Below are 26,654 nucleotides of genomic sequence, written 5' to 3'. Positions count from 1 at the left end.
CCATTTGGCTTTGTATCAGCTGGTAGTGTGTTCCAGAAGCTGATGGACACGCTAGTCCATGGTATCAAAGGTGTCCAAGCGTATTTGGATGACATTTTAATATATGCCAAATCGTTTGAAGAACACTATCATACTAAAACGTGTACTTTCTATTTTGAGGTCTAAAGAAATGACAGTAAGATCAGACAAATGTAAGTTCGCTGTTCGAGAGTTGGAATATTTGGGACACACGGCATCAAAGCATGGGATTAAGCCAAAATTTCCCTAAGAAATTATCCTGTGGGACCGGATTTACCAGTTATAAAATGACAAGGAATCCCCATATCACAGAAGCTTAACATATACATTTACCACTTGCTCTGTGCAGATGATAAATGCATGCTGCAGTCTCTGTGTGGGGCTTGGGGAAGGGAAAGCTAAGTTGTGGCGGAGGTTGTAGACCCCCTCTCATCCTCCCTCCTGTCTGGAAGGTAAAACAAGCATTTGCAATGCAATAGGTCTCGCATTAGGAAAGTGTGAGCTATTGGTATTGTAAATGACACATTTTTCTAATATGTGTTGGCGTTGAAAATATATAAATTAATAGCATTGTTATTCACAAAGCCAATAGCTTACACTTTCCTAATGAGTCCTATTGGCTATGGCAATGCTTGTTGGTAGCAAGCAAGGACAGTGCTGTTGTGGTGCTGAGTGATGATTGGTTGGGCTGAGTGATGTGGTGGTGTCCCCCGAGTGATGTGGTGGTGTCCCCCGAGTGATGTGGTGGTGTCCCCCGAGTGATGTGGTGGTGTCCCCCCGAGTGATGTGGTGGTGTCCCCCCGAGTGATGTGGTGGTGTCCCCCCGAGTGATGTGGTGGTGTCCCCCCGAGTGATGTGGTGGTGTCCCCGAGTGATGTGGTGGTGTCCCCCGAGTGATGTGGTGGTGTCCCCCGAGTGATGTGGTGGTGTCCCCCGAGTGATGTGGTGGTGTCCCCCGAGTGATGTGGTGGTGTCCCCCGAGTGATGTGGTGGTGTCCCCCGAGTGATGTGGTGGTGTCCCTGAGTGATGTGGTGGTGTCCCTGAATGAGGGTGTGTGGGGGTGTGAGGGGGTCAGGGTGAGTGAGGGTGAGAGGGTTGTGAGGGTGAGGAGTGTGAGGTTGTGAGGGTGAGTGAGGGCGGGTGAGTGAGGGTGAAGGAGGGTGGGGGTGAAGGAGGGTGAGGGTCCGAAGTAAATGGTGGCAGGGCAGACATCATAAAACAGAGAGAAGAGACTGCGTGGTGACTGCGTTGGTCAGTTTCAGAATCAGGAGGGGCATAGTGTGCACAGTCTGCGAGGGATCTACGTGTCTAGAGGCAAAGCATAGCGGATGTAGCATTGCAGCTAGCAAGTCGAGTGTTTTCAAGCTGAGTGTCCCTAGAGAGAGAGATGGCAACACAGCAACAGCATTTGAGGAGCAAGGCTACTGTAAACAAGCACGGTAGGCTTTCACTTTTGTCCAGAAACAAGCTCTCGGCATTGCTGTGGGGGGCGCGGGGGGGGGGAGAAAGCCTTTGAAGTCTGATGCCGAGGCACAAACAAATGGTGGTGCGCGATGTGCACGCGGGGGAGTGGCAGCCTTTGAAGTCTGATGCCGAGGCACAGACAAATGGTGGTGTGTTATGTGGCTGGCGATGGTGTGCACGCGCATAGATCACAAGAACCGTGTGCGATCCGCAGCCGTTTTGGTAGACTTTTCTTTTCCGCTTACTATAATCTCGCCGGAGCAATGCGCAAGCGCATTGGCTCAGACGAGACCTGAGAAAGAGGCTGTAAAGATGAACAACGTAACAGAGGCTTGGCTGTCAAAGTCTGGTGTGATTTTCCAGGTGGTAAATTCGAGAGGTCAGTGTTTCAACTTCTGGGAAAGCCCAGGTCCAGGAACAAAGCCCACTCAGAATCAGGAGAGCAGAATTCTATATGGTAATTTTGGTCCACTTGACTCATTCTCAGGACCGAAGTAGCAGGTTTTAAAACTAGCAAACATGGTTTAGAATCCACGTTACTCTAGAAGACCAATCTGTGCATGAATTGGGTAGTATCACTTTATTCCCTTAAGTTTATTTCCTTTGTATGCCGAAAACATTTCCATGGCCAAATTACTTTACAGTGGTTACCGCAAAACAGCCATTTATTATGTGGCAACATGAGAATCCCCACAAGCACAAGGTGTCTTATTATCCTCCTCACAGTGACCTTCTTAACTTCCCATATTGTCAACCGGTGGCGTTGTTCAGCCAATGACAATATCGCAGTAGCGTCTTCCATTTCAATGACTTGTGAAGGTTACAACTGTTTAATCAATACATTTGAAAAGTGCGGTAAAATATTACGTATTGCCCCATTTTGATTCCCTTTCATGAATGATTCCGACCTTAACATTAGTTTATAAATTAAGAGATGTATTTGGAAAGGGGCCGTCGCAAACCTATACTAAAGCTTTCCATTAAGCCCATACTAAAGCTTACATTGGTATCACATGTTAAATATTATTCTCAAAATATTGCAAAGTACGAAAAGCAGAAGAATCCCCGAAGCATACAGAATGTCACGAGTTACCTGTGCTCCTGTGCGTGTGAGCCGCGACACCTGAAGCCGGCCGTGAGTCACAACGGACCTGAGAGAAAGCAGCAACATCATGACAGGTACACTCTCCTATAGCATAATGTCAACCCGAACACGTCCCCTAGTTCCAATATCCCGGCACAGGCTTTTAGAAAATCAATCACTCCTTCCTTGCTTTGATTGCAACCTACTTCAACATCTGAATGCAGAGAGGATACAGTTATGAAAGCTAGGCTGAGCTGATTGACAGGCAAGAAAGGTACAAGCAAGGGCTTCCGGAGCTCTCCGATTGGCTAACACAGAATCGAATTAGAACGTCCCCGGAAAAACTAGTGGACCGCCTGAAAAGACTGCCTGTATCGACCCGGAAGTGAGCTCCAGCCACATGTAGGCCGGTACTCTTGCCTACTGCCATCTGCGCTGCAGTGTGGTGTGTACGAAGTGATTAGCTAAGACTGTAAAGCGCGAGGAACTCCTTCTGGAGAGAAACCATAGACGCTCTGAGGCTCGACCCAACAGTATCCCGGCAGTGGCATGTAAGGAGCCAGGAGTGGGCATGGGTCAGGTTAGTTATTGACTGTCCCATGTCGTCAAGCAGAGGGCCACAGCTAGGGCATTGTTGGAGCTTTGGGCGGGCGGAAGTGGATGTGTGTTGGGCGAGCTTGGGGGCAAAGCAGGACCCCTGCAACAGCCTGAACTTTCAGAAGCTGACACGGCGTTGATGTCTAGTCTGTGTCTGACTTGGGGCCAGTGGAGTCTGTGAGTTGCCTCGAGGCGCACTGCGAATATTTGTGTTGGTGGGGAAGGGCATTATGTGCGGGATGGAGGACTGTTGGGAGGGTTAATAGTGTGTCAAGTGGGGTCGGGGCACCCTAAGTATGGGGAACACCAGGAACCCATTCAACAGTCTCTGAGCAGCCGTACACCACAGTAGTGAATTATTTGTCAGTGGTTCCTAAACTTTTCACTCCCGAGGATCCCCATTGAGTCACTATTGGAATCCGGGGACCTCCAAGCAATTTGTATGATTTAAATCTCAAACATTAAAAATGTAATTTGAAGGAAAAATAAAACATACACGTGTGCACATCAAACAAAGACTAGACTTAAATTACTAAAGGTTTTAGTATTTTTATATTAAAAACATTTGCAAAAATTGACAAATCCTAATGGGAAGGTTGGTGCTGTATCTCACAACAAACTTTTCATTGAGCCTGAGGCTCCTACTCCTGCCAAGGCTGGACTGGAAACCTAAAGCTGCTCTGGAAAATGTTGTCAGTCCATGTACAGTGCACACCAAGTGCAGCGAGTGAGCTTGACCACTACAAAAGGGGCTTTGGGGAGCTCACCCCCAAGAAAAGTTTGGGGAAAATGGTACATTTTACAACACATTTGTCATTATATATTAAATTGTATTATCTTTTAAAGCATAGTAAACAATGACCTTACTATGCACCAGGATACAACAATCTTTCATCAATCTTCAGTGATTGACAACCTCAATGATTCCCTCACTACTACCCTCCAACAGTGCCTCTCACCTCTCCATAGCCCCACTGTAACATGTATTTAATTTGTTTCATACCACTGTAGGGGTGTCAGAGCACTTTTCAGCACAAACATAGAGAGACAATGTATCATATGTGTGTAAATCAGTGAACCGAAAATGTTACATAAGGCAAAGGGGACTACAAGGTGTAGGATTCACATGTCATCCATACTGGTAGGCATTTTTTAAGAGTGCTTGGTCTAGAGAAGCACAAACTCAGGATTCAGAACATAACACAGGGGTTAGCATTGACTTTAATAATAAGGATTTATTTCTACTCTAACAGAACTTTTTAGCAGCATCGGGATAATGAAAGACTGGGATTAAGTATAATTGACTAACTTGTACCATGCAGTTTGCATGCAGCTCTATGATGGCAGTTCATAGCTCACTGTGCTAGACTATGATTGGAACTTGTGAACTGCACAATAACAAAATAATCTCTGCGGCAAAAGCAGGAACCCACTGAGCAATGCGCAAAACAAAACACTTTTTTTAAAATGCACGGTAGACATTCTTTCAAGCAGGCATATTAACCACCAGTGCTTCCTAAGATGAGTCAAAGCTGCCACTGGACAAAACCACCATCTCTGTACAGCAGGTACATTAATCACCTAAGTTATCTGGACACTTTTAATGCTGTCCAAAAACTGCTGATTATACAAGGAACTTGGCAGTGCTTTTAAAACTGCTGCTTGCGGACCCTCTAGGAATGTGCCCCAGACCCATGGGGGTCCACGGACCCCAGTTTGGGAACCACTGGTTCAAGTCATTGTTAAGAGTGGTAAGCAGGACTGGGTCTTTGGGCGCCACAGAAGCCATGCCACAACGTTTTAGCTGTTAAGAGGTTGTGGAGTGACTGTGCCAAGTGTGTTGCCTAATTAACCTGTTGGGTCTAGATTGGATTGTTGGGGGGGAATGATGCTGGAGAATTTAAAATGTTGGTTTCTGATTTACAAAATGATAGTTGTTGCTTCCCAGCCACTCTGCCAGTCGAGTTGTACCATGCTTAATAAAATATAGAATATACTACTTACCTAAACTATGCGGAGCATCTTTACACAGCCCCTTTATGTCAGTTTACGGGCAAAGTGCAGAAGAGGCCTGGTGGAGCCTCAGACACATTTATTATTTATTTACGCAGAAGCAATACAATACAATATGAAAGAAACCCGAACACTAACATTCGATAACCAATTTAGAAGGAGCATCTATGTCTCAACCAAAATAAAAAACACACTCCCCAACATATGCAACATATATTAAAAGAATAAAATTGGAAAAAAGAAAACATGCTGCCATAAACATGACGGGTGTATGCTTGCAAGAACAAACGTGTGCATCTTGCTCAGGTATTGTCCATAGTTTTGGTGTTCCAACTTGGCTGCATGTTTAGAACCAACTTGTTGGCCATCTTGGAATGATAAAACAATTGTACACTACGGATAACAGCATTTCATAACAGCTGCTGGTTTAGAGGATGTGGCTATTTGAAATGTGGTGCAGCAGGTAAAATGAGGTGCAAGCAAATGCCCCATAAGCATTGCCTAGAGAGCTGTAATCCTCTCAATAAAAATTTTACTAAAAAAAGGAAAAGCAAAGAAATGAAAGGAGAACTATGAAAATAGAAAACTGAAAGCAAAACAACTGGCCAACTAGCCCTGACATTGAAGCATGCTCATTTTCAGGTGAATTAGCACGTCATCAGAAACTGCAGTCATTCACAAGACAGACATTGACTGATGTGGAATGAACCATTACCCCATGCATAGGCTGTGGCGTTTTAGGTTTAAACCTATAATAACTGATAAAACCCCGCTGAAAGAGCAATAGCCCTCACCAGTAAAAATATACTAAACACTGAAAAAACACCTCGACAACCACAAACTAAATGCCATTCAAAGAAAGGAAAAAGAGAGTGAAAGAGTCATTTATTATTTTCCTGACGGGGCAAATACAATGTAATGTTGGTTTACAATCTAGCAGTAACAAAGCCTGGGCTAACATTATTCTGCTTGAGTTTAGTTGTTTAGGGATGCCCTAAAATATTGTTTCTTCTTCCTTTTGCTTTTTTCAGTTTTGTGGTCTTTGGCCTAAAGATGCAGGGTTCAGAAGCATGTTTTAGGTCTCGTTTAATTATTTTATAAACTGTAGAGAATCAGGAAATATCAATATCATATTTGATATTTTGGCTGCTTTTGATTCTTTCACTGTTGGGTAAAATGGCTTGTTTCATAAGAAGCTTTCCTGATATGTGTAATCACATTTACCCACTGAGAATGGGTAAAAACCCTTAATACATCAGCCCACAGTTTCTAGTGGGTCAGTATTGACAGTAGGTGAATTGCCAACACCTCAGGATTTAAACATTTGATGCAAGGTACAGTGACAAGTATATGTATAAAGAGTGCAATCACCAAGCATCAAGGATATTGATGAAAACGTGACAACAGACTTCTGGAAAACATGGAACGCAGTGTCACTTGGAGTGCTCTGCAAAAAATGTTCTTTCCAAGTTCAACAAAGATTGGAGTGATATTGTTTGTATTTGCAGTGATTCAGCTACATATATGAAAAAGTTGTGTGATGACCTGTCAAAATTGATACCTGAGCTTAAGTGATTCCCTGTAGGAGATCCTTGCCATTTGTTAGATGGTATGCTGAAAGCATCTTTGCAATCTTCAGAGTTAATGAGGGATGCTATTGACTTTTTAGTCCATTTCTGGTGCACTGTTTCCTTATGCACAGGAACTAAAACAAAAATATTTGTATAATGTTGTGCTTTGTGCGGCATCAAACAAAGAGCCATCTCAACTGCTGTATTATCCATGTAGCAACCATTTACAGAATGTTTGCTGAGTGATGGTGCCAAAGGCAAGAAATGTGAGGATCTTTGGTCGCATAAACATAGTGATGTGAAAAAAGTGCACTCTACTGCATTATTAGATTTTTACAGGAAAACATAACTTGTGTAGTGGACATAATAAAAAAAAAACTAGAGCTTGAAAAAAGCTTAGTCTGCCAAGTGTTCAGCATAATTGGTGTAGATGTGAAACCTCTCCTTGAGAGTAGGCTGGGCGACACCTTTAGTGACTTTGGCACAGCAACCACTATTGGCAGGGAAAGCTAGGTCAGTGGCCAGAGTTAACAAATTGTGTACTGGCTGTTTTGGAGTTGCCCGTCTCAAGTGCCAATGTTGAAAGGGTCTTTTCACTGAAGTTTACATGGGAAGGAAAGGGCAAGCACAGATGACCAAAGACTCACTGAAGAAGTATTGTATGGTGTATTACAATAGGTTTAATGTGCAAAACTCTATTTGGACCTCATATACACTATACGCACATTGTCTATATATCATGTTCTATAAGTGCAGAAAGCAAGCAATAATAAAAGCAAAACGTTCCAAAAACACCAGAAAAACACTTTTTCTGTTGGTTTTTAGTGGCGCGAAAATATGTAACCACTGACAACAACAGTTTTTTAAGGTATTGAAAAGACTGAAAAATCCCCACCAGAATTTACCAAAAATAAAATTTGAAAACAGGAAAGCCTACCCATGCACTACACTATCATGGGTGTAAGCAGAGTGTAAATGACATTCAGACAGCTCAGAAGAAGACTGACCCAAAAGCTCCCTAAGTAGCTATATGAATATATATTTATATTTTTTATTACAAGATCCTGGCAGACAGCTAAGCCTGTCAGTCCTTCCAAAGAGATGCTAGCAAGAATTATTACAGTGGAAATCTTTGTCCTTTAAGGTTTGTCAAAGGGGGCTAACTAACACCAAAATCCTTTCCTACATAGGTAACCTTTAAAATTTCATATAACAAAATACTTATCTCTATGTTTTAAATACAGAATAATAACAATCCTCGCTTACAAGTCAATTGACTTTAACCTGTGCTTTCCACAATCAATATCCAAGGTCAACTGAATTTATTAGACCTTTTCATAATCTGGCGTATTATTTAAAAAAAAATTTAAATAACTAAATCATACCTACTGACCTTCTGCGTTTGGTGTATTACAAAAAGGAGGGATGAAACATCGTTCTGGCACACACAAAAATGTATATATAACAATTCTATAGTAATAATGTAGTCTTCAATCTTAATCTTTACAAGTAGTTTATTGTAATCCCAGTGGCTCTTCATAGTAGCCTTCAAAGTAGCCAACACATGTTTTGTCGTAATCTAAACTTCAGAAGGGCTCCTTATCACAATTCCCGATAAAAGTACACCATGGTTCTCAATCGACAACCACAATTCCACCCTATACAACAAAAACAGTGGAGATATTGTGGTTCCTTAATTTGTTGGTTAGTAAAAGGTGTTTCCTGTTATCTTAAGGTTCAGCCATGTAGGGGATGCAACAAGTAGAAATCCAAAAAGTTATAACGATCCCTATTTTGGGTAAAGCCCTGCAATCAAGAACAGTGTGAAATCCTACGCTGCGGGTATGTGGCGATTTCTAGCGACTTCCCACGAGGCATCCATCTGTTATCCCGTAGTAAATTTTGAAATATGTACATAATTACAGTCGTGAAAACAATATAAAGTCCCTGCTAATAGAGCCTATTATGTATTGTCATAGTCAAAGTCTTACATCCTCATGGTTTGTTTGAATGGGTCATTAAAACCCTTGCATACTATGTTAACCTGCATGATTCAGTGTAAAAAGAAAACTACCTTCAGGCTTCAGCACAGTGTAATAACAATTAACCCCTAAAATCCTAATACCCTCAACAAAAGCTTTTCACAATAAATGAGTCGGGCCTACTTGCTATGTCATAACCCTTCTTTATGAACAGATCACACCTCAGGAATGTGACATAATTTCCCGAGGGATCCTATAAGGCCTACTGAAGTGCATAATACCTGGCAACCATCATGCATAAGGTCGCCTGGTAGCCGGGTCTGGTGGTTTAGTGAACCAATGCATGCACTGTAGGGACCTGTGCTTTACCTCACTGTCACAGGTTCAAATCCCGGTTGGCCTACTCAGCCTTTCATCCTTCTTCGGTCAATAAAATGAGTACTATTGAGTTGGGTAACAATAAACATCTGTTATTCAGTGACAAGATACCCTTCTAGGTAAATGTGCACTTTACAAATACACTTTATGTTATAAAATTACAAATATGTACAGAATTAGAGTTGGCAAAACAGTATATAATCTCTCTCAATAGAGCATAACACAAATCCTCGCCGTGAAAATGTTCTACTCCCTGGGTTTGTCAGTTGGGGTGACCAACATCAACGCATTTGTCTACTATTGTAATCTGTGAGATTACTTGTAACCAAATGTGGTCTACTGTCTGTAACATTGCGTAATAATTCAACGTTAGAGTCTTATTTACACTAACAAATGCTGTTCATAATAAACAAGCTAGGACAACAGCCTTTGGAATAACTTTTCATAATAAACAAACCAGAACTATGGCTTAACTTTTCCCTGCATGCCAATCAGGCCTATATGTGTTATCCTCAGCTTCTCAACATAACCAACTCTGGCATACTGTACTGAGTGTACGTTTTTTCAAAAGACAACTACCAGATATAATAATAACTCAGGATTTGTAAAGCACAAACTAATCACCCGTAAGGGTCTGAAGGCTCTGGGGGCCGTCAGGGAGATTAAGCAATCTATTGCCCAGAGTCGCATGGTGCTGGGCTGAGCTGCCGCCGGTGCCGGGGATCGATCCAGGAACCACGTGCTGAAGAGTCAGCCGCACTGGCCGCTGCGCCACACCTCTCCCATGATATACTAGTCATAAAATCTCAAATTTCTACAAAACTACTGTTTACAAAACAAAATAATATCTCGCCTAAGACAGCCTAATAAAGATAATCGCAGTGAATATCTTCTCTCCAAACAGTTTGTTTGGGTGGGTCAACTACACCAAAACCCTTGCCTAATACGTTAATCTGAGTTTCCATGAGATTCCATGTAACAAAATACCTGCCTACAGGCTTTAGCACAGTTTAATCTATCCTTAAAAGCCTATTGACTTAAATTTGTGCTGTTCACTATTGGCTTTATCGTACAATTTTATAACAACAACAAAAAACCTATAGAATCTCTCATGGCTTTTCCCAATGAACCAAAAATGTCCATAGCCTTTACCATTGGCTTCACACCTTAGCCAACACTGGCATATTCAAGTGCACATACGCTGGCAACCATCATACATATAGTTACAAAATTACAAATATGTTGAAAAAACAGTTTGCAAAATGACATACACCCAATCTCAATAGAGCCGAACAAGAACCATCACAGCAAAAACTTCCAAGGTTTGTCAGCGCGGGTGGCCAACACCATAACACTTGCCTGCTATTGTAGTCTGTAATACCTGTCTATCTCTTGTAACACTATGTGATGACAAAAGTTAATGGCCTACTGGCTTTAAAAAATGCTTCTCACATTAAATAAACTAGGCCTACTTAAGCAGATCAGACTATGGCACACTATGGCACAGGATAACGTTTTCCAGTGCACCCATCCAGCCTATAGGTTGTCACCGTAATCAGCACAGGCCTTCTGTTTTGAGCATGCATTTTTCCACAATACAGCCATCAGACATATAGTCATAAAACTTGAAAGGTTTACAAATTTGCAGTTGGCTAAGCAAAATACTATCTCTCCTGAGAGGGCCTCACAAAGGTTCACATAGCAAACCTTTTAAATCCACGATTTATCACACGGGGTAACCAACTTCAAAACCCTTACAGACTACAGTAATCTGAGTTTCCATGTAACAAAATTCCCATATGTAGTCTTAGAGTAATTACAATCCACCTTTAAGTGCATATTGACTTTAACATATGATTTTTACAGTAAATCCATCAAGCTTGCTGCTTTTTCATAGCAGTTCACACTAAACAGATCAGGTCTAGAGCCAAGATCATTGTCTTTCCACCATAAGCATTTCGGTCCTGCTATATCAAGTATAAGCTTTGCCACAAGCCAAAATGTGCAAACAAGTACTCTAGTGGAGGCATATAACTACAGCCTAATCAAATCCTCTGCTCAGGGAGACTAATGTGTGGGTGGAGCACAAGGCCCTCTCTCAGTAGTATTCTGAAAGCTCTTTTTTTTGTTGATCACATAAGGTCTGACAATTCTGCTCTGTTAAGGCAAATATAAAACAATTAATGTAGGTTAGTGTAGACCTGGGTATCCCACACTGCTCTCCAACACAGCTGCACTCTGAAGTCTAACGTTAATGATGAAAAGGGAACTTGTATTTATGGTACATTAATGCACAGCCTTTATTTTTACGGTGAGCGTTCTAAGGAAATATTGTAAGCTCGGACTGCACTGCTGATAGTTGTCCCAGTATAAATGTGTACACTCGTTTGAGGTTTAGCAGTATGAGGCTATGTATAATGCCCCCAGAGTTCTCTTTGATTAGATGCAAATATTTGCAGAAGCTTGATAGCAAGATGGATGATTCTTAGCTTTCAAAATAAAATGTTCACAAAAAATGCAACTAGGGAAAGCTTATTTTGCTAAACTACTGTAAAATTTTAGCTACCATTACTTTTCAGCATTATTTGTAAAATGTGTTGATTCATGCTAGTATTGTCCAAAAATATTCCTGAAGGAAAATCAGTGTAACCAGTTTCAACAAGATTATGGGAAACAAACATAAATGAGCATTGGCAAAGTCAGTAGATCTGAAATCGGTGGTAAGCCTTTTGGTTTTGTCAATACGGGTCTTGTTTTTTGCAAGGTTTTTGTAAAACTATATTGGTGTAGGAGCTGCCAGACCCTCCCCATTATAACGATCAATGGCAAAAGGGAAAAAAAAGTTTGGTCTCAAAAAGAACACATTGTCACAGTAGTTCCTGGCACTGAAGAAAACGACTTTGTCTGCCAATATGCTTCTTGTGAAAGAGCAGAATGCTGTCACTCATAGTGAAGCCAGCCAACAGATAGAGAGAAAGAGATAACATTTTAATAAACAAAAAAGTCCTGGTCAACGCCAGACCTTATTAGGGGCCCAATTATTGAAAACATCTCAAAAGTGCACCCATTGTATATGTCATTGCATTCGTGCAGATTTACGGCTTTCATGAATTCAGAAGAATATACAGAAATAGGTCAAGTAATCGTAGTGCTAGAAAATATTTGTGAACTGCATTTTAGCACAAGCACACATGCATGGGCAGATTTCCTCATGTGGAAATCTGTTGAGCGTTTGCAAATTCCCTTCCCCTCCAATTACTTTTTCAAGAAGTTTCAAGTCGCCTTAGTCAGGAGTAAATTTCCAACCTTTCTCAGGCTGGGAAAAGATTAGAGAAGAGCTGGTGAAAACCCTTAAAACATGCACGTTAATAGGTTTGCACAGACTCGAAAGGGAATTTCAATCCCTGAACTATTGCTTATCACTACCTTCAGCCCCAGTAATTGCTAGTATTCAAATCCTACTATTGTATGAGCCCTGGTATAATCAAAGAGGCTACATCAGAGCTCTTACATAATGAGATTGCTGCCATAATTTGTCGCTACACTACATGGCACAAAAGGGGCAAGTGGATTTTGTTACAGGGCAAGTAGATTTATAAAGCAACCTGCCTCATGGAAAAGTTGATATTTTAAATTCCACACCCCTGCTGTTGTCTATCAACACGTGGGTGGATCCTAATCCACTCTCTGTATACTCCTGAAAACTCTTTTATTTTGATCACAGAAGGCCTGGCAATAGCTGCTCTCAACCCAGACCAAACATTGAAGAAATAAAAACAACAAGCATTTACAATGCAACGGTTTCGCCTTTGGAGAAGTTAGAGCTATTGGCATTGTAAATGACAAAATTTGTATTTATGTGTTGGTTTTGAAAACAGATAAATAAATGGCATTGTCATTTACATTGCCAATAGCTTAATATCTCGCAAATGTGAGAACTATTGTACCCTACGGACGAGCTCAGCAGACAGCAATTACTACCACACACACACACACCCAGACCCACACACCCAGAGCCAGCCACACCCAGAGCCCCCCCCACACACACACACTGGAGCAGTCACACACACACACACACACTGGAGCAGTCACACACACACACACACACACTGGAGCAGTCACACACACACACACACACTGGAGCAGTCACACACACACACACTGGAGCAGTCACACACACACACACACACACACACACACACTCTGGAGCAGTCACATACACACACACACACCCAGGAGCAGTCACACACACACACACCCAGGAGCAGTCACACACACACACACCCTGGAGCAGTCACACACACACCCACACACACACCCACACACACACACACACACACACACCCAGGAGCAGTCACACACACACACACCCAGGAGCAGTCACACACACACACACACAGGCGAAACTTAAAAACCTCCCGCCCATGCTCATTACTTGATAAACAGTACCCTCAACTTAACCATACCCGACACGGGTGACCAAATGAATTGTAGGTGTGAAAATTGTCCTGCCTGTCGCACGCAGGGAAAACAGTATTAATCTACTCTTCTTTGACATGACTAAAAACGTGCCACTGTGCAAACTAAAATTTATAAGTGTCGAATTTTTTTCTACTTCAAAACAGAAGTGTTTGAATAAATAATGCCGAAAGTTAAATAATAAAAATGCTTAACATAATAAACTAACAAGCATTCGCAATGCAATAGGTCTCGCATTTATGCGAGTTTAAGCTATTGGCATTGTAAATAACAATCTATTTTATTTATTTGTTTTAAAAAACAAAACATAAATAAAAGACCAATAGCTCAAACTCGAGCAAATGCGAGACCTATTGCGCTCTGGCTGCATCAAAGCGCTATCTTTCTACATTTCAGCCATGTACAACATGGCTAAAGTCCACGGAGAAAGCCAATAAATTTCGCATACGCAAGACCTGTTGGCTTTGCGAATGCTCGTTTAAGTGGATGTAACTTTTTTCTGTGAAAATATGCGTGATTTGGTCTTCCCAGTGACACTTCAAAAAGCTCTGCTTAGTCGTCTGGTTCGTCTCAAGTTATACTGAAGGTCACCTGGCGCCTTCCTTTTCCCGAAGGACCCAAATCCAAAGAGTAAACAAAATAATACACCTTATCAGCAAAAAAAAAACCGAAAAATAATTTTCTGCCTCCCACAGATGGGCGCCAGCTGGCCCTGCTGCTGACAGCCTGCTTTTTCCCTTCAAAGATGACTTTACTTTTTTCTTTTTTGCAAGGCTTTCCACCCCTTTCCCACTTCCTGCTGACTCCGCGCTCCTTCCTTTTTTTTTTCTTTTTTCTCATTCTAAATCCATTGTTCCCTTCTCTGACCACTTCCCTCGATTTCACCTCCCTCTCCCCGCCTCTTGTATCCTGTCTCCTCCCATCTCTTTGTCCTCTAGTTTCTGACCCACCCAATCCTAAAAAAATCAAAATAGCATAAATCATTTTTTGCTCCTATGACTGCGGATAGCTTCTATTGTTCAAGAATAACGATGCCTTTTTTTGTATAGCGCCTGTTGCCACGGTATTTGTTTCTTCATAGCGCTACTAAAATCATGATAATGTATCCGTCGAGCTAGTTTTTGCTAACATGTTCAAGCAAACACTTGGGAAGTCTCGATCAGAAGTCCCATTAAATAAAAAGAGAGAGAAACTGTGTGTTTGTAGATCTCAAGCAGCTCTCCGAGGCGGGGTTAGTAATCTGCCGGAGTGTCCTGCCCTGACAGAGCTGCCGCTTGTGTGTGACAGCGTCAATCAGTCAACTTTATTGCCAATCATTGCTCGCACTGTGTGACTTGTGGGGTGCAGCTTTGAGGGGTTCTAAAACCCCAGCATGCAATGTGCGTTAGGTTAGAAAGCTAGAACTGAATGAGTGGGCCACACTCACCCCGCTTTCACCAGCGGCTAGATTAGGCTGTCATCGGTTGCCTGCACGTTGCACCGAGTTTAGTTAGCATCCTACAACAGGTACATTAACACGCTAAATTATAATATAGGGACGGTAACGGGTGACTTGCAGGCGTCACTCCGATATCTGCAGCAGGGACTTTGACCGAGTGAACTATCCTCACGGTTATCAGTCTCACCTGTCTGGTAGGGAGCCTTGATGAAGGGCCAACTAACTCTACCTAGCCCTGTGGCCGCGATTCTCCTCTTTGGCTTTTGGGCGGCATAAGTGTCAACGGATCATCTACAACAGAATAGAAGCGTGACAGTGTCGTTTCATACCATGCTTCTTCAGTCAAAAAATACAGCTATTGAGTATGTTTGCTAGTTCGACATCCGTCTCGTGACTGTTGAAAAGTGACCCATTGAAAAGCGCTCCAATGCCTTCGGGCCATGCTTGGGCTATGGGACATCTCCGAAAATCATAAGATTAAAAAAATCCCTCTCCTACCAGCAGAGGGCAGCCCTGACCGCAGAGGAAAACAAGGCGCTCAGTAAAGAGTCGAACTACTTCCGCTTGCGTTGTTATTCAGGCTCACAACACACTATCATAGGCACGTGCAGTTTCTCGGACCAATGATCATCGCTAATAGTTTTTATACACCAATCCCAGTCAAGGTCGCAATGTGTGGGGACTACTAGCAAATGAATAGCTGTAACAGACACAAACAGAACAAGGTCAATTTGAGATTCGGGGCGTGTTTTTCGCCCTCTCCCCTTCCCATTGGCTGGAAGGTAAAATTCCAGCCAATGGGAAGAGGAGAGGGCGGGACTTAAAAAAAGACCCAGAAACGCCCCCGAATCGCATCAAGGCGGGCCCTGAACTGAGTGACTCTCCTCTCCTCCAATGGCTGGCCAGCATTTACGAGGCCAGCCAATGGAGAAGAGGGGCGTGTTCAGGCCCCCATACTCTACACATAAGATTTCGGCTCCGCCCACTGCTTACGCAGTGCGACGGTAGCCGAAACCTAAAAAGCCCAAAATGGCTTTGCTGCCTTGTCCATGCCCCTAGTTTAACTTTTGTGCTCAGTCACTTCTTTGTTTCCTCAAAACCTCCAGTAGTGGAAGGCAGGGCAGAAAACGGTAGCTGACTAGGGCTCCATGAGATCAGATACTTTTGCTCAAAAGTCTTATTATAGCCTCAAACTTCACTTGAAAGGGGTCGTAACCAGCAATTCGTAGTGGGTGAAGATGCGCCTCAGCATCTTATCCCAGTCCGCCACAAGTTCAGCAAATGTCCCAATTTTGTGTGTGCTGGAAAACCTATTCCTGGTCTTTTCCTACAGTCTCCCGACGTCCGGGGAAGGCTGTTAGGGTCTGGATCCCTTTGCAGGCAGGATTCCCACACAGCCAAGTTCAGTCTATTCCCAATAGGACATACAGTTCTTCCACATTCAAAGTGGTCTTTCTTTAGCCATCGTATCCAGTCCTTGGGTACAGTTCGAGGGCAGGATACCGTCGGGTTTATACAGAACTTTACTCTTCTGAGTTTTCACCGGTGTCAGGTCGGGGACTTGTTGCACATTGTGTGGCACAGCGGGGCCCTACAGGGATTCTGGGACACAATAGAAAGGGAATGCAACGAGGTGCTGGTTTCTAGGCTGTTGCTTAATCCATGTATCTCAATCCTGAATCTTTTTGATAATCTGTAAAAATATCAGAAGCTACTTTGATTACTGCTAAGTGCAAAATAGCTCAAAATTGGTGCACACCTATTGCCTCGCTCATTGCAGCATGGAAACAAGGATTGAATGAATCAAGGATACTTAAAAACCTATCTATGAAGCAGGAGGTTGCCCACAAAAGCATGTAGGCGCATGGGATGCCTGGAAAAAGTATTCTGGGATCATTGGCTAGAGGCCGTGGCTCATGGCCGCGAACCAAAGTTAGACGACCAGTGTATTAATTGATATTTGCATCACTTTGGTGGGGAGTGATGCTGTGTTTTGTTTATTTTTCTATTCTTTATATTGTTGAAAGGAAGGGTCTATTGTCTCCGCTAAAGCTCCGGAGCTAACGTTATGCAGTCTACTGTAACCTGAATACAGTATTCACGTGCTCCTTAATGTTGCTAGTAAAAAATACATCAATAAAAAGACAAGTGGTAGAGATATGTCAGTGCTGAGTACCAGTTCTTCTAAGCAGCTAAATGTAAGATTTCTATGTACAACCCATAGCATACTCCACACATCACCCATCCCCCAAGCTATTTGTTGGGGCCCCAGGATTGCCTTGTGAATCTCATGGATGTCCTTGCTTGCCTTCTGGGCATACACAATGGTGTCTGGTATATTCAAGCATGGCTGCACCATTGTCCTCCGCCCATGGGCTTTAGGCAATCCTACATATTGTATCCCATCTCCCTCACTTTCTGCCTTTCTACCTGACCTCTTCTCTGACCAACCCTCTCGCCACAGACTTCCATTTGCCCATCCACTAGAAGCCATTGTTTGTATGGTGGAGCTAGGTGGGGCAGGTATCCTGTTAATAGCTTTATTGTACCCACAGCAAACCTCTGAATCTGGCAACCATTGAGTTTGGCCGCCGGCGGCTTTAGCCTCCAGCAGCAAAGCTCTACATCCAGCAGCAAAGCTCTACATATCATAAAAAATATCAAAGTAGTTTGTGCAAAAAGTGAAAGACAATAGAATTTTAAATGTATGTAGTTTTATACTTCTTCAATGTATCAGTAAACTAAAGACATGGGGTGCTTCTCTTCTGGCACGCACATGGTAAAGTTAACCTACTAGTCGATTTCTTTATTGTGAAAGTGTCATATTTATGCTTTTAGGAATACAAGAGCAAGGCAATCTGTTGACAAAACGTGTTAGAGACGCCACCGAAGTTGCACCAGAATTGGAGAGAGCTATCTAGACGGAGGGCTACGGCCAAGCTTGTTGGTAGGTAAAAACAAAGCTTTCTTGTGTCTTGCAAACCTGGCTCCAGAGTATCCTAATCTTGCTCACCCATCTTGATTAAGTACAGACATCTCAAATGATCCTTCAGTGACCTGTAGTTGTACCAAAGGTCCCTATACACATTTTGTGGGGCTTCTCACCACTGGTCATATTTCTATGCATTCACACACACAACCACATGTCTATCAACCTTTCCTTTTCTCGTGACTATTCGGTGTAATAGCCTGCATGCCTTGTTCATCGTAAACCTGACTATCCTCCCTATTAATCTCCCATTTTTAACTAACTAATCCTAGATGATAGTGATAAATCAGCCAGTGATTTAGCTGGCATTGAAAATCTCATGGCCACCTCTCATTAGAACACCCACATAGGTTTTGAAGCACTCCGCAACTACCGCATGCTTACACTGCCAAGCTCTATCCCTGTCCGCCACAAACAAATACCTCAGGCTTCAGAACTAATTTCTACAAAATCCTTGAAGGAAACCTTCGTCTCCTAGCTTCTTTACAACTTGTCTCATATCTCATCTGTCAGTAGGGAAATTTCTTGTGGTGTTGTCTGCTAATATCTTAGCTACTTTTTATGTCGAAGCCTGCGTTGCAGCGCATGCGCTGCTGCAGGCAAAGAGATATTGTGAGCAGGGGATTTCAGTAGGACGTAAAGCAACGCCCCTTTTATCCATTGGCAGGCCTCTCGAAACGGAGGCCTGCCATTGGAAAAAGCTCATGTTTAGCAGATTTGTCTGCTCTGGATACCGCCTCTCGAGGACTCCATGACCTGCCTTACGGTAGCACGACAATATTTTTAGAAATATTGCCTTGGCAACCATGAGGCAGGTCAGGGAGGCCTGGAGGGGCAGGATTCAGTATCCTGTTCCCGCCCCTTTTTTTATTTTGTGTGCGTGCGCTTTTCGTCATTGTTGCCTCGTTCTCCTTGCTGGAAGGAGGCATTGCAGTGAATGGACCCTCCTTGTTTAAATTGTTAACAGCTCTTCATGCACGTGTTGACATTGTATCCTTTGTTTTACTCGGACAGACCGTTGGACATTTTTATTTTCAGCGTTTGAATCTTGTTGTTGTTGGCAGGCATTCGCGGGAGCAAGAGCGGAGTGGAAGCCGTGAACCGCGATCAGCCGCGGCATTCCACGCACCCGCAACATACGCAGGAATCCGCAGCAGTCCGGGAAATTCAGCTGGGAAATTCAGCCCTTCAGATGATGACACAACCCCCCCAACCTGAGAGGAGGAAAACAGAGACGGCCCAGTTGGAGGCCTGGTTGCCTGCTAAATCGTAGCGGTGAGGCTGGGCCGAAATACTGCTGCTCCGAAACTCTACTGCTTCGGCGGACAAAGGAAAGTGCTGTGGTAGAGACGGCTAGAACCTCCCCCCACCGAGATGACATCCCAGTGAGTTGGCGCCCGACCAGCACAGGCCTCGACATAGCTGGCATGGTGTGGCTCTCAGAAGAGTTGGTGAGGAGTGGTGGCATCCAGCTTTAGACCTTAGGCCGTGGGCAGAGGCAAATGCACCCGGCGGCCCACAGCGCCACCCCGCACAGGGAAAACGGCTGTAGACACATGAGAGCTGTATGCAAGTCGTCAGTGAGAGCTTGAGCAGAGCTCGTGCAGAAGGGGCAGTAAGTGACCGGGACCAGCAAGTGAGTCCCAAATAGGAGAACAGAAGGAACATTCTACATGGCACATGGGCGACGGGGAAAGAAGTATAGCCCTACCCCCATTTGCTCTGTTGCGGCCGAAGAGGCAAAGGGCTCATAGATGCAGTGAGAGTGGCATAGCGGTGAGGCCTACATAGTGCCTGCATAGGGGAAGAAAAAAACACCTCAAGCCACAGCATGTAGGGAAGATCTTGCCTTGGGGAGATTCAATGGGGCGGGGGGGGGGCGGGGGTGAGGGGGTGACAGCCTCCCACTCCCATTCCGCCATGTTGAGCGGGGTGGTGCCCAGATGAAACACTTGACCATGCCTCAGCCTCATTCATCTTCGTCTGCTGCATCGCTTAGTCAGAAGTTGTGGTCCGGTGCCGTTTGGAAAGTTCACCTCAGGCGTTTTTTGCTTTGTTCATGGTGGATAGCCACAGACTTACTACCCAACAGCAATATATGAGAAATCAAGGATTTTGGTCTGTCCACTGAATTGTCCTCCTCTTTTTATCTCAGTGATATCTGCATTAAGGCATTTAGTGACACGCTTCAAGTAGTCCTCCACCTGTTGTGGATTAGTATAGAAGAATTCTTTCCACTAAAGAGTGACCCAGAGAGGGCTGTGTGCTATGCCAGTCTCACCCCGTAGTGTGTGCTGTGCAGGTCTCTTCCCACAGTGCATGCACGGAATGTGTGTGCTGTGCAGGTCTCTCTCTGCAGAGCGTATACCGGCTGTGTGTGCTGTGTCTGCCACCCCCGCGGTGCCTGAACGGTCTGTGCATGCTGTGCAGGCCTTTTCTCATCGGTATCTGCATGGGCTGTGTTGATGTGCTGGACGCCCCCCGCGGTGCCTGCATGGGCTGTGTGCTGTGCAGGTCTTTCCCCGCAGTACCTCCAGGCTCTGTGTGCAGGCATTTTCCCCATCACTGTCTGTGCAGGCTGTGTGTGCTGTGCTGGACATCCCCTGCCTCCCCTCCTCTTCTTCTGCGGTCTCTACACGGGCTGTGTGCTGCTCCCCCGTTTCGCCTTTATGTGCTGTGCTGGACTCCCCACACCTCCACTGTGTCTGCACGGGCTGTGTGTGTTGTGCTTAACTCCCCCATCTCCCCTTTACGGGGCCTGCAGTGCTGTGCTGGACTTCCCCCTCAGTGTTTGCAGGGTTTTGTGTGCTGTGCTGGACTCGGGCTTTGTGCTATGCCCCCCACCCCCCAAGCAATGCCTGTATGTACATTGTGTGCTGTGCTGGACTCCAACCCCCCCCGCCCCCAGCGTGTGCTTGGCTGCGCTGGGTCTTCTCCAGTTATTATAGGGCCTGGTAGCTGGCACGGGCACTTAAAGACGCCCCTCGCTAAGGACCCGGTATATATTTCTACCATTTGTACGTATAGCACACACTTAAATGTAGGTGTCTCATTTATGGCTGAACGCTAATTATGGATCAATCTCGGAGGATGAAACGTAGAGTCTGCTTCCCCTTTCTCCTATAGACTGCACACAGATGTGTTTGGCAGGCACTTACTCCACTGAGCGATGCTACGACTTACTCCTGCACATGCTAGTTCGTCCTGGAGTTTTATTTTACTTCATATCTAGGGCTCTGCGCCTTACTTTTGAACATTGCTTTAGACTGACTTCCTCCGAACTCCCTACCCCCCAAATAGAATAGATCTGTTATGTGCAACTTCTGCGATTTTATATTTATATCTAGATAAGCTTACCTTTGCAACTATTTCCTTTACAAGTTCAAACTTTAGCCATCATTTTTATGTATTTATTCAGCTGTGTCATCATTTTCTCAGTAAGGACACCTGTTATTTGTTGTCAGAGGCTGTGAATAATACAGAGGGGTCCATATGGCATATGGGGGAGGGGGGAACGGGGGAGGGGGGGGGGTAGGGGCATAGATTCTGACACCTCCAGTATGACAGTGCGGAGTAATAGACAGTGACGGACTTGGCTGTGGGCGGGGCTTCCAGCTCTGATGTAGCACGAGGAGGATGCAGGGTCCTGTTGACAGGTTGTGGCAGAAGGATGCCAGCGAAGAGACGGAGGGCCCAACCTGACTGTCCTTCCCCAGGCACGGGCCATAGAGATGCAGCCAATCCAAGGCCATAGAGATGCACGATGTCCGGGGTCCAACCACGCGGTATTTGCAGGTCTCAGCCATACAGAAGCAGGGATTGACGGTCCTTCACATATATGTTAGGGGAATGTAGGTTAAATTAAAGACACAGAGGCTAACATTACGCATAACTCTTTAACACCTCTCTAACACGGCAGCACACTTTAAAGGAATCATAGAGAACTCTAAAAACTAGAGTGTCTCTCAGCACACAACAGTGCTCTACCACATTCCACAATCCCACTGTCCCTACTTCTGAAGACAGGCCAACTTCGGTAACTTCCATATAGGACTCGTTCAAATGACCACCTGCATGTACCACTCCTTGTTTTCTATTCTGTTTTCTCCCTTGCCACTCTTCCTTGGCCCTCTCTTTCATTTTCGTCTCCACAATGTTACTTCTCTCTATGTCTTTCTCTGGTGCACATACTGGTTTTATCTTCCCTTCTCCCTGAAGCAAAGACAAAACAATTGCTCAGTTTAACAAGCATTTGCTGCACGGGCCCTACATATGGCTCTATGATAGCTTTTGACTTTAGCCAAATAATAAGTTTTTTTACCAGCCTCATAGGTCTTACGCCAGTCTCTTTCTGCTTGTTTACACATTTTTTTTAAATGCAAAAGAGCACTGTCATGCCAAGGGCTGGGTTCTAAGGAACGACATTTACTCCATGCAGCAGGGATCAAAGAATCCAGTGCTCGGGAGATCCAATCACAGAAAAGATCATAGCCCGACTCATCATTGAACGGGCCAGGCGGATAATCACTAAGCAATTGATGGAACTCATCTAGCTTTAATTTCTTCCAAGGACGTTTAAGAACGATTATGGGTTTGAAAGGGAGATCCTTAATCGTAAGATGGAGTTCCACCAGAAAATGATCAGACCAAGCTACCGGCCTTGGCGGCAAGGCCTTAGCCGCAGTCAAGTTCGTAAATATGGGGTCCAGAATATGTCCGCCCAGATGCGTAGGGTGGGTGACCACCTGATTAAGCTGCAGCGCCTCCAAATCTGCAAGGGTACTACTAATAGCTGGAATATGAGGAAGGTCAAAGTGCAGATTAAGGTCACCAACAACGCTGAAATTTGCAGAGCCCATCGCCAGAGAGCTCACAATATCTGGAAGAGCCATTCTAAAAGTAATATCATTGCCTGGGGGTCTATAAATCAGAAGTCCGGAGAAAGTAAAATGATGACTAATCGTGATACAAAAATGTGCACTTTCACATCCGTCTATGTCCAAATTCTTCCAGACACAAGGATAGCATGATTTAACTACCAAGGCGATGCCCCCTCCCCTTGAATTACGATTATTAGTATAGATGGAATATTCGGAAGGAAGTGCAAGATTCAATACAGTCGTAGCCTCATCATGCAGCCATGTTTCAGTCATGAGAAAAATATCCGGGGCCTCTTCAGATAAAAGATCGTAAATGACCGAGTAATGTTTGACCAGAGATCTAACATTAAGGTGCCAGATTTTTAGATCTCGAGGGGCCGAAGACTCAGTAGATGAAAGTACAACAGGAGGAGACTCAGTAAAGGCTGCGATAGGGGCAGGGGGCGGAAGCGCCAGTTTCCCACATGCACACTGAAAAGGACCACAAAGTGGATCAAGAAAAGCATGTTCACAAGGTGGGGATGATTGCCGAATCCTAAGTAACTCCTTCCTAGAATACATACCCCCCTACTAGCTTATGAGGTACAGCATCCCTAGCACACAGCGCCTCCTTAGCGCTGACGGGCGCAGACGGGCAGGACTGGCACAAGTCCGGCGCGATTACGGTGCGCCCGCTGCACGCAATCGCTGCGCGCTTGCATAACTGGTTAAAATAAGGTTCAAGCGTGGCCGCCGGAGCACTAGATTGCTCCCCAGAATGGCGCCTGCAAGACGTCCCTTTCTACCCCCAAAATGATGTCAAAAGATCGAGTGCACCAGGAAAGGACCCGCTAAAGCAGCGGTGACCTACACAATTACAGTGCAGGTATGCGCAAATGACAGAATGTAAAAGCAGGGGTCAAGAAATAAAATATTAAACCAAGATACAAAAAAAAGGGAGATGGTATTAAAATCACCAACTGTCTCAGAATAATAGAGGCTAGGAGCGCAAATAACCTAATGCGCTCAGCAAAGTCGAAGGGTACCTTGTCCAGGCTGACCCACTTGTAGTAAGCGACTTAAATAGGGTTCAAGCGTGTCCGCCGGAGCACTAGAACGCTCCCCAGGATGGCGCCTGCAAGACGTCCCTTTCTACCCCCAAAATGGCGTCCAACGATCGAGTGCACCAGGAAAGGACCCGCTAAAGCAGCGGTGAGCTACACAATTACAGTGCAGGTGTGCGCAAATGACAGAATGTAAAAGCAGGGCTCAAAAAATAAAATATTAAACCAAGATACAAAAAAAGGGAGATGGTATTAAAATCACCAACTGTCTCAGAATGATAGAGGCTAGGAGCGCGAATAACCTAATGCGCTCAACAAAGTCGAAGGTTGAACTGCGGCACTGGTGTTACTCGACCTCAGTGCCGCTTTCGACACTGTCTCCCACGCGATACTACTGCAGCGATTGGGAGAAGCAGGTGTTTCGGATGTAGCATTGGATTGGTTTTGGTCATTTCTAACAGGGCGTACTTTTAGGGTTGCTACATCGCCCTTTGAGTCTAAACCCCATGCTATTGAACAGGGAGTACCTCAGGGCTCGGCACTTAGCCCCACGCTGTTCAATCTCCATGTGCAGCCGCTAGCTGCGGTCGCTAAGCGTTGGGACTGGACTATGGTCTCCTACGCCGATGACACGCAGCTAGCGGTTGCACTCAGCGGGGACTCCGACCTTGAGGCTTCCAGGTTTTGAGATGGCCTTACAGCAGTGGCTGGTTGGATGACTGCTAATTGTCTACAGTTTAATGCTAAGAAAACGGAGGTCTTAATCGTTGGTAAGCATAGTAACCTCTGGGGCGATAAGTGGTGGCCCTCAGAATTAGGTCCAACTCCCACTCCGGCATCTGAGGTTAAAAACTTGGGTGTTTGGTTAGACCCCGCCCTCAGTTTTTCCGGTCACACAAAAAAAGTGTCTGCCACTTGCTTCGGGATCCTGCGTGGACTTAGGCCAATTTTGAAATTTTTTGATGCCCCCACCAGGCAGCTGATAATTCAGGCCACTATCCTGTCACAGCTTGACTACGCTAGCTCGCTCCTGTTGGGGGCAAATCAGGGGGAAGTCAGCCGGATGCAGCGCATACAGAACGCTGCAGCCAGAGCCCTGGTAGGTCTACCTAGGTTCTGTTCAGCCAAGGATACCATTCGGAAACTCCATTGGCTACCTATGACACAAAGGATTGAATTTAAGACATTATGGGCCAGATGTAGGAGCCCTAATACCGGTCGGAAACGGCCGATTTCGGCCGTTTCCGACCGGTATTAGGGTTTTCTAATGTAGGAGCATGCTTTACAGAATCTGTATTTTACCGATCTGTATTTACAGATTCGGTAAAATTACCGAATCAGTAAATACAGACTCGGTAAAAATACCGATTCTGTAAAAGCACATGTAGGTAGCACATCTTTGAGTGCCGCAGGCCTTTCAGATTCGGTATTTTACCACCCAATCCAATTGGGTGGTAAAATACCGAATCCAGGTGTGCATGCACATGTGTGCATGCGCACCTAGCCATGTGACAGACAGACATGCCCTTAGGGCATGTCTGTGTGCCACATGGCTCACATGCCCGTCTTTGGGGTGCTAGAGGGCGTCAAAGTGACACCCCCTGCACCCTTGCTAAAATCGGAATTTACCGATTCTGTAATTACAGAATCGGTATTTCCCATTGATTCCTATGGGCTTCAAAAGCCCATAGGAATCAATGGGCAATACCGATTCGGTATTTACAGAATCGGTAAATACCGAATCTTAACGATTCGGTATTTACAGATTCTGAAATACCTACATCTCCCCCCTTCATATTTACCACTTCTTAAATACCGAATCGGTAAAATTCGGTATTTAAGAAGTGGTAAATAAGAATTACCTACATCGGGCCCTTAGTCTTTCCTTTAAAATTCTTAAATTTTCCTCCCCCAGATTCTTGAGCATCTCCTTACCCTTTATGTTACATCCCGGCACCTGAGGTCACTGGGGCAAAATCTGGCCGTAGTCCCATGATTTAAACGCTTTAGGGCGTTCTTTCCGCGTCTTGGCGGCAAAGCTCTGGAACTCACTCCCAGCCCACATTCGTGCTCTGGATGAGCTGCTTGCATTTAGGAAGGCCATTAAAACTTTCCTTTTCCCTCCTGGATCCCAATGACTGTTTCACTATTAATTCATTCTTTCTGTCTTTTTTCTTGGTTGTGTTCCTTCTTCCAGATAAAGCGCCGGGTCGCCCCTTTGCTGGGGCAGCCGTGCGCTATAGAAGTTGAAATAACATAACATAACATTTGCAATGCAATAGGTCTTGCATTTTTGCGAGTTTAAGCTATTGATTGGCATTGTAAATGACAATGCCTTTTATTTATCTGTTTTAAAAACCAAAACATAAATAAAAAAGGCACTGTCATTTACAATGCCAATAGCTCAAACTCAAGTAAATGCGAGACCTATTGCATTGAAAATGCTTTTTTGTAATGAAAGTAAATAAAAGCAACATTCTTTGGAGGTAGCTTTTGATTGTTATGTGTTCTTTTCAGACCAAGAATGCACTGACTCCAGATGCTACTAACCGCCATTCCTCTACAGAACATAGCACTGGACTCTCACACTCATTCATTCAGATTGAAAACAAGCATTGGCATAGCCAATAGGTCTTGCCTTTGGGACCTTTATAAGTATTTACTTATGCAACACAATATCCGTACTGCAACAACAGTAACTATTGCATGGCTAAACA

At 44.4% G+C, this 26,654-nt stretch overlaps 2 protein-coding genes across 5 annotated transcripts in view; one reads left to right on the top strand and one right to left on the bottom strand.

Annotated features, from left to right (window-relative positions):
- Nucleotides 1-2,877, bottom strand: part of COX15 (cytochrome c oxidase assembly factor COX15) — an 86,427-nt gene extending 83,550 nt beyond the window's left edge. Inside the window, exon 1 of the mRNA XM_078643548.1 lies at nt 2,577-2,877. Coding sequence (XP_078499674.1) covers nt 2,577-2,657 — 81 coding nt within the window. The 5' untranslated portion in view covers nt 2,658-2,877. The remainder of the gene's footprint in view (nt 1-2,576) is intronic.
- An 88-nt stretch (nt 2,878-2,965) lies between these two features.
- The window catches only part of CUTC (cutC copper transporter), a 290,281-nt gene continuing 266,592 nt past the window's right edge, over nt 2,966-26,654 (top strand). The window contains exons 1-2 of one of the 4 annotated variants that reach the window (XM_078643544.1): nt 2,966-3,118; nt 17,864-17,972. The gene's annotated coding sequence lies outside the window, so the exon portion shown is untranslated. Of the gene's footprint in view, nt 3,148-17,863; nt 17,973-26,654 lie in introns of all 4 variants that reach the window. The other 3 variants (XM_078643539.1, XM_078643540.1, XM_078643543.1) reach the window with 3 other exon arrangements.

This window comes from Lissotriton helveticus, chromosome 5_1 (genome assembly GCF_964261635.1).
Source record: "Lissotriton helveticus chromosome 5_1, aLisHel1.1, whole genome shotgun sequence".
Classification (NCBI taxonomy): Eukaryota; Metazoa; Chordata; class Amphibia; order Caudata; family Salamandridae; genus Lissotriton; species Lissotriton helveticus.
The sequence above is the reverse complement of the archived record's forward strand: the minus strand, read 5'-3'. Positions and strand labels throughout refer to the sequence as shown.